Source organism: Panthera tigris, chromosome B4 (assembly GCF_018350195.1).
Source record: "Panthera tigris isolate Pti1 chromosome B4, P.tigris_Pti1_mat1.1, whole genome shotgun sequence".
Taxonomy (NCBI): domain Eukaryota; kingdom Metazoa; phylum Chordata; class Mammalia; order Carnivora; family Felidae; genus Panthera; species Panthera tigris.
In genome coordinates, this window is record NC_056666.1 from 95135942 (window position 1) to 95148570 (window position 12629).

Genomic DNA, 12629 nt, shown 5'->3' on the forward strand with positions numbered 1-12629 from the left:
AAGTTTAAGAATATACAAAAGTTCAAGACTTATCACTGTCTGCAAAAAACTGACAGTTCAGTTAATTAACATTAAAACTGTTACACTACGAGGGGACAGACTGGAAATTTTTTTCTAAGCACCTAACAATGGTTTCCAAATAGAGCGGGAAAAGCTTTCAGGGTTAAACAGTTAAATGCATACAATGGAGGAACACACCCCTCTGTGATTACTGTCTTCCATCCAAATTTCTTTGGTTTTAGAGAAAAATCAATTAGCCTCTTTTGATTTAATGAAAGACACTAGATAAGTGGGTTTCATTCCTGACCTCACCCAAGAGCACTTACTACCAAATACGCACTGTCTGGTAGGCACACAGTTGGGCCTCAAAACATGATTTTATTTTGACTAAGCATTATACAAATACACATGTGTACAAATTTGCCTACTATTTCATGGGGCTGCTGCTCTGTCTCCAGTAATCAGATTGAATTGTAGCTATAAAACCAGATTTGTGAAAGTGTGTGTGTGTATCATTAACCAATTTTCTACCAGGTGCAAACAACCGACTATAGACTAGGAAAAAGACCTCCAAAGTCTCCTCTATATTTGGTCATAATGATATTCAACATAAGAGAGCATGTCACTAAGCAACTCATTCAAACTACAGTTGAGAGATACTTTCTAAACACTGGGTTCTGAGAACGAGGAATTTAAAGGTAATGCAAACCTGTTACTGTCCTCAAAACAGAACAGAACCTATCTTCTCATAAATCAAGAAGTCACTGGAATGTTTATGGGAAAGCAGGCTAGGATATAATTACAGTGAAAATCCGTATCTCATATTGGAACCCTTTCCCACCATGTGTGTGTGAAAAGTGAATAAAGACAGCAACGTTTTTTAAAAAGTTAACTTATATTAAAAAATATTTTGTTTATAAACAATTTTAATACTACAAAGTAGTATTTCAATACAAAGCAGTTCAAATATTAACTGTTCTTTAAACTGTTAAACTTTATTATAAATTAAAATTTCTTTACAAAAAAATTGCACATAATATTTGACCACTCTTAGGTTCTGATGCACTGGCATTTGCAATAGTTTCTTTAATCTTCAAGTTAAACAGTCTCGGCAAGGAGTCCAGAACGTAGAAAGGGCAATAAACAACCCTGTTAGAGCATTCAAGTGCAACTAGCAGACTTGTGGCCATGGCAGTTACACTTTCCTTAAGATGGACTGCTTAAGTTTTAAATCCTGAAATGAAGAATCTCAAAGGTTTAAAAGAAGAAGAACTAAAAGGGACTGCCTGGTTTTTACTGTAAACACAGCCCTGGAAATTAAATCCCAACAAGAATCTCTCAGGCATCAGAGTGTGTCAAGTGAATCAGGAATAGCACAACGTAAAGAAAAGGGGGAAAGTAAAAAATAAAAACAAAACAAAGCAAAATTAAAATAAATGTCAGTCACTTTGAGGAACTATACTTACGTACATGATGTTATGAGAATCTGGCAGGGCCTAGAAGTAGGCCAAACAGGAAGTTCATTTATCCAACCGAAGAGGGTCATGTTCATTGCTTCCGGTTTTGAGGATAGGATATTGTAGGGGACTTGATATGATCAGTAAAATGCTTGTCTGCCTTACGCAGACCTTAGCCAGGGATCAGCCTAATCTTGAAGGATCATTCAAATAATTTTGGCAATTATTATAAGGACTTAGAACTGACTGCACCCAGTGTTCAGTGATTCTTGCTTTCTGTTTTGTAACTGTTTAAATTTAAGAGCTCATTTAGGCTGACTCCAATCTCTTGGCACTTGGAAACTAGTTTTCTCAGGTTATCAGTTTTACCTCCTTCTGATGCTTCAAACAAGAGTTGCTGTAAAAGACAGGGAAGCACAGAAGTAAGACTTAGCTAGATTTTGAGCATCACCACATCAATGGATATGGCACATGCAGAAAATTTATAGGAAAACTTCAAGATGAAATAAAAGGTAAAAAGCATTACATCTTTCCACAGTGATGCACAAAGAGGTAACTTCTGTAAGGCTCTCTGATATAAACGGTGGACCTATAAGATAGATATACACACAATTCCATCAGGAAACATGATGAAAAACACCTTTATAACCCTAATTATTTGACTGGGACCTCACGAAATACAAAACAGTTACACTGGGTTTTCAAGTTTCCAAACATTTAGAGTTCTTAGGATGGTAACATCTATGCATTAATCCTTTTAAACTGAGAAGTCAACAAAAGGGGCAGAACAGCTTAAAAACAAAGTGACCCATCTGATAATCATAGCTTACCTCTCTTTGTCCCTTTAGAACAATCTCAGCAGCAATGGCTCTAAGAAAAAACAAAGGAATATAGAAAAGGGAAAAGAAAAATTTATATATCTTTGAACGAAATGAGATACTACCACTGGCAGAATACTGACTGTGGGAATCTGAGTACAAAACTTCCTGAAAGTAACAGGCTAAACTTCCAAGGAGGGTAACCTATAGTGAAAAGAAAAATTCAACAATTTTTATCAACTTTACAAGAATTAAGCAGACCAGTGTTTTGAACATAAATAACGTTCATGAAAAATACTCATAATTACTAGTAAAAACACCTGGCACTCTTAATAGCTTAAAAAAAAAAAAGACATCAGACTATAAAAGGGGGGAGGGAAACCCACACATTTAAAAAAAGATGGTCTTAAAATGTGTATAACAGATTTGTTTGATAACACTACTGTTACCTAAATGTTCTGCCGCAAAAAAAAATTCAAATTCTACCCATTTTTGCTTTTAAAAGCAATTGTTAACGAGCACTCCCTTACTCTTGGTAGAAAACCTCAGCAAGTGACAAAAACAAATCTAAATTAGAGTAGAGATCTGTCCAGGAAAAAAAAACATAGATGTCATTTCAGATTTACCTGTCTGGAGCAAACCTTACAAATAAAAGCAATAGCTATAAAAACATGTACATGATTGCTGCATTACATTTTCCAGGTGGCCAGGCATGTTGGAATATTATATGTAAACATCTTGGCTTGAAGTTTCAGAATCTGAACATTGCTTTCTTCCCATTCATGTTGAAGTAGCCTGCAAAGTACATTCAGGAAAATGAACAAGGCACTGTAAGTGTAGGGAACCCCCAATGTGCTCTATGAGCAGAATGTTTGATGAGGTACAATTTTTGATCAGTTAAATTCCCTCAAGGCTATTCAGCACGTGATTCTAGAATACCTCTTACAAAAATCACCCCGGGACAGGAATAAGCAAGCTAGCAAGATACCCAGTCAAGACCCATGCCATGTTCAATAAAGTAGAATAAGGTCCATGTACTCCTAAACTAAAGCACTCCCTCCAAGCACCCCCTCCCCCAAAATTTTTATAATAATGACTAGATATATTAATGCAATTTCCTTGTATTTTTCTTTCTTTATTAAACAGAGTAGACGTAAATATGAATGTTTCTTGGGCTAAAATGTAAGTACAGTGACTAATTATTAAGTTCTCTATTCTGAAAAAAAAAAAAAAAGACAAGAATGATCACAAGGAAGTAACTATCAAAATACAGAAGTGGAGCTTTACCAACAAAACCAACAATTAAACTACCTTTCCTATAATGCCTATAATTCTATCATAACAGAAACTAGTCAAAATACTACATTTTATATTTTTCAAATGTTTTACCAAAGGTGATGCCTTATAATAGAAATTTCTGTATTAGCTTCCAAAGACTAGAATGTTTACTAAGAATTTTTATTATGAAACACTACTTTTGTTGCACCCTCAGACCTTCAAATTTTTTTCAACCTCATACCATTTTCCCACACACGGGCTAAGTGGAATGTAAATATTTTAACACATAAGGAAATATTTGATAAATTTAGGTACCTTATGATCCACAAAACAAACTTAGAAACATAAGACACAATACAATGCAGTGGGAATGACTGCACAAGTACAAGCCAAGGCATTAGCATGTAGGGTACCATTTTGAATTAAAAAGCACAATTCTTGACAGTGAAAATAAGTTTACTCTGTTGGAATAGAGAAACTACAAAGAGATGCTCAGAAATCTCCAGTTCAATATATGAAATCCGTACATAAGTGTTTCTCAAATGTGATTTGAGGGCTTAAGCTCAGGAATCTGTATTTTTAAGAATGCTCCACACCCAATGTGGGGCTTGAGCTCATGACCCTGAGATCAAGAGTCACAGACTCTACCAACTGAGCCAGCCAGGCACCCCCAGGGATCTGTATTTTACACAAACATCCCAGGAGATTCTGATGCATGTTAATACTTCAGAGCAACTGACATATACGAAAACAAGTCATAATAACCAAAATATATACAGTTGGCTGCTATCTTTGTAATAACACTTTACAAACCTCTTAAGTAATATTTCTTTGCTATGTAAAACATGATTATTGCTTATTATGCACGTGCTAAGGACAGATGGTATGTGCTTAGGGACATAAATGAACTTTACTTGAATTATATGCCCCTTAAAACCTGCAGTTTTCTGAAGTTATCAGATTTTTATACTGACTTTTATATGAAGCTGTATATTGCTTAACTCTGAAATTAAAGTAGTATATATCAACGAGAAAATAGTAAAGGACAGACTACTTTTAGTCACGTTTTCAAGAATAATTTTATATGAAGAGCTATATCATATTGAGCTGAGATTGAAAAGAATTTTATTTTTTCTTACCTCAGTGCAAGTCCAGAATTAGTTGGCATAATTGAGCAAAACCGTTCCAAGGTTTTGGAATGCTGAGTCTTTGGAACACAGCTCAAATAAAAGAAAATAACCTGGAAAGGTTGATGGGGGGAAAATAAATGCAACAAAATGTGAAATCCAATTACTTAAATGTTTTAATGAGAAAACCAAAATGGTCTTTAAGACATGAATGTATAAATTATAATAATGTATGATGCTGTGAGTTACAGTTCCTACCATTAATTATATTAGTGACTTTCCAAATATGAATTAGGAAATATGATCTAGTGATGATAGCCATGGACTGAGAACACTGACAAGAAGCCAGGAGTCCGGGTTTTCATTCCTGAGTCTACCTTTACTTGCTGTATAGCTGGGCAAGTCATAGGACTAATAATACCTGCCACATCTTGCTCATGGAATGCCCGTGTGTAAATGACTTAATGTCCACAAAGTGGTTTGAGATCCTGGGATAAAGAATGGCATAGAAGTACAAAGCATAATAATTGGTTATCCCGATTAGCAACAAACCATCCCACCAAAAAATAGAATACATATATGTTTTAGTCTACATGGAGCTTTAATAGGAAATTTTAGCCTACACTGTACTGAATAAAAGGGGTCTCTGAAAAGAAACTAAAACAAACCTTTGCTTCCTTTCTTATAAGGAAATAACCTTATAAATAGATCGTTAGTTCTATTCTACTATTAAAATTCTAAACAACATCTAATTTCAGTTTTCTTATGCCCTATGTATAGCTATATTCACTTAACACAGTATTAACCAAAAAAAAGTAGCTCCACTGTACATTATGGAATTTTTCATTCAGTGAATTTCCAACTAATCAAGCAAAACATTAGATATTATTATAATTACATTTTTTGATCTTTCTTCTTTAATATGTATTAAACCTTAACATTTCTTCAATTTTGCTTCAATGTTAATTTTTCTTAAATATAAGAATCAAAATACACATTTATCTTAACTGAACCTTAAAGGGCTCTGTTCCTAGATTTAAGAGATAAGCAGGAAACACGGTCAAGAATAACATTAAATGCTAGGAAAGTGGTCCTACAAAGCTCTCTTGATAAAAAACAGGAGTTTTACTGTCATTTTTCCAAGTCCCCTTCTTTTGTACAAGTATCTAAAGAAAAAAGTTTTAAGTTCTTACCCTATTATGAAATTCATAGTTGGACCAGTAATCAGCACTGCTAAAAGGAATGGGGTATCGGGCAGGGACTGTAACCAAACATCTATTCACTAAATCAGTAAAAAATTTGAATTCTTGGACTTTGTTTCTGGATCCAGCAGCTCTATTATTGGCAAAGACAAGATAACTGCCAAAAGAAAAATATTATAATTTAGAATAATTAAGGCAGCGAGTCTCTCACTCAGAAAACTGATCACCCCTTTCCCCCCACCATATCCCCTTATTCCAAATCCCATTCTTATTAAGAGGAACTAAACTTACTCCATCCAAATCTTCTGCACTATATCAGATCTCATGGCCACCCCTAATGCTGCCTCATATGCCTCCACTGTCTCTTTAATACTTGATTGAAGAGGATGACAAAGGCTGTTTTAAAAATGAAGGAAAACAATGTATGTCTACAGCTCACTTCGATTAGTAAAGGAATGACAATATATATTTAAGCATCACAGATATAGAATGGAATTCTTCTTTTGATGTTTCTTCTTTAATAATGTATAAACCTTTAATAATGTATAAAGTATGTCCCTTCAATTTTGCTTCAATGACTTTAGCATCAAGTTAACTTTAACACAAGGTAATTTGGTAATAAATAACAAATGCAAGCCTAATATGCAACATTTCTCTCCATGTTAGATAATGTCTCACCAGTAAATCAGCCACAAATAAGGAACCTGGTGGTTAAACAACTCATCATCAAAAGTCCCTTTACATAAACGGGCTGGAATGTCAAGTGGTCCTGGGATATTTAAAAGATACCTGGAAAAAAACAAACAAAAAAACACTGTTGGAAATTATGCCTATGCACACATGGATTACTAACACTTAAGAAAAACAGAAACAAAACAAAACAAAAGAGACCTCTGTTTCAACTTAAGTGTCCTTGAAGTATACTTTATTTTCACATGTATACCATACTGCTTTGGTCCCATCTCTAGCATCACACAGTCTATTATTTTATACCTACATGAGTAACTCTTCAAAAATGAATTCATTCTATGCCCCAGCCCCAAATTAAATAAACCACCATAATCATCTAATCAAAAACAGAGAACAAATGAGATTACTATGTATCTAAAATTTCTCCACAAAATCTATGCATTTAAAAAAAAAAAAATTATTTAAGAGTTATAAAAGTTGATATCTGAAAATAATCTCTTCCTCACATATACACACATAGCCTTTTAGATATATCAAAGTGTATTCGGTAACATATCGGTCCATAAGGTACTTGTCAGAAGAGGTCCATAATCAAGTAAAACTGGGAAATACTGAAAATTATAGTACACTCTTATAAAAAGCCACAATAGAGTGTTTAATAGCATATTAAAGATTCTATGAAGTCAATCAGTAAAGAAATCTATTTGACTCTCACTAATTTAGGTCTCTCCCCAATATATCTGAATTTTTGTGTACATTTACCAACATCTGTAGGGACAATGTTTTTAAAGGAAATACATTAATCTCAACAATGACAATCTAGTGTAACTAATCTTGGATTTAAAAAGTATTTCAAGAAAAAAAAATTATTGCAAGGAACTCAGTTTTAATGGATTAGAGAAACTGTATGGAGGCAGAGGGCAGGAGGAACCATAAGCAAGAGAAAAAAAACAGGACATTTAGGAGTCAGGTTATTATCCTGCTGATGACTTGGCCTTAACTAGCTGTATTACTGTCATTTAATCACTTGACTTCTAAGGATACTAGTTTTGTCAACTGAAAACTGAGGTAAGAGGAGATCTAATCTATTTAAGACTCCATCCCTAAGCTAACTTCAGTACACTGAATAAAATCCCCTGGTTAACTTCTGTGGCTATCTACTAATCTCCAAATTGATTTGAAACACATGAAAATTACCTTATCTAGTTCTTTTTATTAAAAGTTACATAGAAAGGGAAATGATAGAACCCAACTCCATGTAAATATTACAACACATACAAAATTCTTAGTATTCTGTTTCACAATTTCTACTCATGAAATAAAAAAAAAATATTTTGAACCTATTAAGAGCATCGACTTACCGTATTAAATAAATCTTGACTCTATTTATAAATTAAAAAATTTTTTTATCAACATCAATAAGAAGTATGACAATGCTAACAACTATCTCACCTACTGCCATTCTCCTAATAACTGACTCAAAAAAGATTTCCTAAATGAACAAAAAATGCACACTGTGTAAATAAGGTCTTCAGTATTGTCTAAACTAAGCACAAGATACCTTTTCCTTGTAACTCTTGGTGTATTATGAATTATGACTATTCCCATGAAACATTTCATAAGGCAAGGTGACTTAGTAAACAATAGAAGATTATTAGGAGGCAGCCCCTTTCCAAATTTTTATTGACAGTTATTCAGTCTCCTTCATTAAGCTGACATCAAGAAGATCTGAAGATCTTTGATTAGTTACCACAGCAGAAACTGGCAGCATCTTCTTTTAAGCTAAACCAATTACCTCCATGCCCAAGGGAAGATCAGAACGAGCAAGTCTGTAAAATGTTCAGCTTTAGATCTGTCCTGTGCCTAAGTTTGAGACATTAAAGCAATCTAACTTGACAGAGACGAAGTCAGCATGAGGAAGCTGAACAATCTCTAAGTTTCTTACAGATAGTTTACTTATTCTCCATTATTTTGTATTTTAAATTATTCTTTCGTAATTAACTGTAAGATATTAATCTAGATGTAATAGAGCAGAAAGAATTTCAGAAACAGTACTAAAGTCACTATGTCAATAAACTGGTTACCATAAGAGGATAGACATAAAGACTCAAGTCTAGGAAAAGAATAGTGACCCCAACTTTTGCCAAATCTCAAGTAAAACTGATATTCTAAGGTAGATGGACCACTGAATTAACAAAATGTGGGTTACTTTTAGAAAATGTTTTCATATAACACTGCTACACTGTGGGATAAGCAGGGGAAGCACCTAAGAAAAGAAAAATATTTGCAAGCTTTTGACTTACATATTTAAAACCAAAACTTTATCTGCACTATTTTCTACAACAAAAATTTTTAGGAGATATTCAATTTAGGTCTTCCTTCTCTCAGTTCTTCCTAACATAAAATGATAGAGTATGTTATGATAAAATATTTTCTTTTTGATGCTGTTTGATTTGGGATCAGCAAACTTATTTTTGTAAATAAAGTTTTATTAGCATACAGCCATGCTCATTCATTTAGCTCATTCATTTATATATTGTCTATAGCTACTTTCTTCCTAAACAGCATAGGTAACAAGAAGTGATAGACCACACAGCTTGCAAGCCTATTTACTATCTAGCCCTTATGAAAAAAAGTTTGCGAGGCAGGTGGGTGGCTCAATCAGTTAAGCATCTGACTTTGGCTCAGGTCATGATCTTGTGGTTCATGAGTTCAAGCCCCGTATCAGGCTCTGTGCTGACAGCTCAGAGACTGGAGCCTGCTTCGGATTCTGTGTCTCCCTCTCTCTCTGCCCCTCCTCTGCTCAAGCTCTGTCTCTCTCTCTCTCTCTCCAAAATAAACATTTAAAAAAAAAGAAGAAGAAAGAAAGAAAAGAAAAGAAAAAAGTTTGGTGGAACACCTGAGCATACAACTCTTGGGTCAAAGGCTCAGGTCATGATCTCAAGGTTGTGGGTCAAGCCCTGTATTGGGCTCTACGCTGAGGGCTCCGAGCTGAGTGTGGAGCCTGCCTGGGATTCTCTCTCTCCATCTCTCTCTGCCCCTCCCCCATCTGTGCGTGCTCTCTCTCACTCCCTCTCTCTCAAAATAAATATTTATAAAAAAAACAACAACTTTGCTGACCCCTGTAGGGATGGGGAGGAAGGGAAGAGAAGTCCACCCAGAAGTAATTCCTCAGGATTGGCTGTGGCCTCCTATTATTGTTAGAGTAAGAATTCACAACTAAGCAAGCAAAGGCAGTAAATATAGAGCTCTCTGGAAATTACTGAGAAAGTGGTTGAAAAAGATTGCCTGAAAGCTTCCCACTCAATATTTCAGAGGCTAGAGCAATTCTCTTTAGATTTTAAGAAAAAGTAAAAGGCATATTATTTACATCTACTTGAGCTCACCAAATAAATTAAAATTCATTTTTTCAGAAATCACTGAGATTGTCTCCGATAATTCACTGCTATAGTATTAGTACTAAAATGAACAATAATAAATTAAAAGCAGGATGAGTCACCATGATGTTAATATAAGCCTTCCTTTGTTAGTGTCTCTACTCCAAGGAATGCGTATTACCTCTTTTCTCCATTTTTATTAAGTTCTACTGCCCTCATAATAGTTCTATAAGAATGTTCAAGTATTTTTTTACATCAGTCTAAAATATAATCAACCCACACAAAAAAATGTAGTTTTTCCACTAAACTATACTCTCTTTCTTCTATAAGTCAAGAGTTCTACAAACTTACCGAAACAGATCCAAGTTACTATATTTCTCAAACCCAGGTTTAAAGAAGGATGCAATAAATTTCCTCAAAGATGGAAGAAGATTATCTCCTTGATTCTATTTTTTAAAAAGAGAGGAAGGATATACATTAGACTTACAGTGTTTAATTATATCATTCAAAGGAGGAGGGCACCGGGGTGGCTCAGTTGGTCACGCGTCTGACTCCTGATTTAGGCTCAGGTCATGATCTCATGATTTTTGAGTTCGAGCCCCAAGTTGGCATGGAGCCTGCTTGGGATTCTCTGTCTCCTTTTCTCTCTGCACAGCCCACCCCCCACCCTGCCTTTGCCTCTCAAAAATTAACATATAAACATTTAAAAAATTCTTTTCAAGGGAGGAAAAAGCCCTTAAAAAAAAAAAAACACTGATCAGATTAAGTTTCTTGAATAGGTGGAGGTAGAGAGAACTTCTACATTTTGATCTCCAATTAAAGTCAACTAACCATTAAACAGCTTAACACCCGATATACCATACCCACCAATTGTCTAATAAGCTTCTATTACATGTTTAGCACTGTGTGAGGTGTGTTGGAGGCTCTAAATCTGGTTAAGACATGATTCTTGCCCTCAAAGAGTAGAGTATATAAAGCAGCTATCAACAAAATTACAAAGCACTATAATAAGGGCAATGGCAGAACTATCCACAGAATATTTATAGCAAAGACAGAAGGAACATATAACACAGTCTGCAAAGGGAAAAAGGACCAGGAAAAGCTCCTTGGAGAGGCTGATGCCTGAAACATATTAAAGGATGAATAAGAAAATGTGAAACACAAAAACATATTTAAGAATTTTGAGGCTTTTTTTTTTTACCTGTAGGATGAAGAATTTGCACATATGATAAAAAATCTCTGCATTCTGAGGATTTTTTTCAAATGCAGTAAGCCACACTGCTCTGGCTTTGTCGTGCTGATTTGTTTGCAAATATAAAGCAACAAGGGCTTCCAACAATTGGCAGTTCATGGGACACGTTTCCAATAAACATTTACAAAGCTCCACTGCAGCCTCATACCTTTAATAACAAAAAAACATGTCTAAACACATGAGAAAAAAAAATCAACTTTTAACGCACAGTTAACTGCTTGTCGATTAAGTTTTACCTCTCTAGAAGCTGGTGCAGAGCAATCATGTTTGTGTAAAGTGGAACACAGACTTCTACTCTTTCCTCAACAGTATGGCTCTCATCTGTGCAAGCTTTCACAGCATCTATCCAAAAACATCACAATAACAGAAATCAAACATAAAATGAATTATCTGACTATGTTATTTAAATTCTGGGAGATTAATACAACATGGTGGCCTACCCTTTTGCTTGCCCATAATCTTATTCATCTTTACTCCAGAGGTATTTTTAGGTATCTCCAAACTCCCTAAAACTCAACCTCTTACCCTCACATTCTTGGTAAGAATAAAACCATTCAATATGAGCTCTCACACGTATCAAAGGTTTCACTTAAGTGTCTCTGCATTTACCTAAATTTCTTAAAACTGGTCTCAAAAAAAAAAAAAAAAAATCATAGAATGAATTATCTTTTGGTTTTTCTTTGACCCAATTCAAGAGGCCTTGCTCTCTGTTATACAGCCATTTAATTGTCTTCCCCTAAACTAGATCCTTTCCTTATTCCTTCAAAACACGTTTCCCTTGTAAAGAGTCCTTTACTTGATCCTGCTGGGTCTTAGAGAATGGTTCACTGTTTTACTTTGCACAGCTGTTACCATTTCCTCCTTTGCTCAGTGGTAGTATGATTTCCCAGATAGAGTGTCATTCTGAAACTGCACTTCTGACGTTCACTTACAAAAATCATCTAAACAAACCTAAAGGCCAATACTACACTTGCTTCATTCTCAATTGATAATGTTCTTCCTCTTCTTCTCAATTTTTTTCTTCCCTATGCTATCAAGAGTTTATTTACATGTCCTCTTGGTCTCATTCATTGACTCTTCTCCTTCACCCCTGTTGCTATAGTCTTAAGTTTCCATTTTCTCAGAGAAAATATTTCATAGCTTCAACTACTAAAAAATTTACCGCAAGAGCACATTAAAAACTGTGAAGCACTTTATAATATAGTAGCTCCTACATTAATAACTTTCAAATCATTTTTCTATCCATAATCATCCACTTAAGGTCCACTTCCTTATTTCCTTCTGCCAGTAAGTATTTCCACTTGAATGGCCAATTACCATTCACAAATACTACTCCTACTACCAAAATCAGTCTTCCCAAATTTACTTGTTTTCTATTAATACACTTTTTCCCCCAGCCTCAAAACCCTGAAATCATCTTTGACTATT

General features: G+C 34.7%; 1 protein-coding gene across 1 annotated transcript in view; it reads right to left on the bottom strand.

Annotated features, from left to right (window-relative positions):
- Window positions 1-1476: 1476 nt before the first annotated feature.
- The window catches only part of ZFC3H1 (zinc finger C3H1-type containing), a 53555-nt gene continuing 42402 nt past the window's right edge, over window positions 1477-12629 (bottom strand). The window contains exons 25-35 of the mRNA XM_007082250.3: window positions 11438-11543; window positions 11151-11349; window positions 10301-10395; window positions 6561-6671; window positions 6174-6278; window positions 5874-6039; window positions 4693-4793; window positions 2969-3070; window positions 2288-2327; window positions 1984-2046; window positions 1477-1854 (exon numbers count right to left, since the gene is read on the bottom strand). Coding sequence (XP_007082312.1) covers window positions 1717-1854; window positions 1984-2046; window positions 2288-2327; window positions 2969-3070; window positions 4693-4793; window positions 5874-6039; window positions 6174-6278; window positions 6561-6671; window positions 10301-10395; window positions 11151-11349; window positions 11438-11543 — 1226 coding nt within the window. The 3' untranslated portion in view covers window positions 1477-1716. The remainder of the gene's footprint in view (window positions 1855-1983; window positions 2047-2287; window positions 2328-2968; window positions 3071-4692; window positions 4794-5873; window positions 6040-6173; window positions 6279-6560; window positions 6672-10300; window positions 10396-11150; window positions 11350-11437; window positions 11544-12629) is intronic.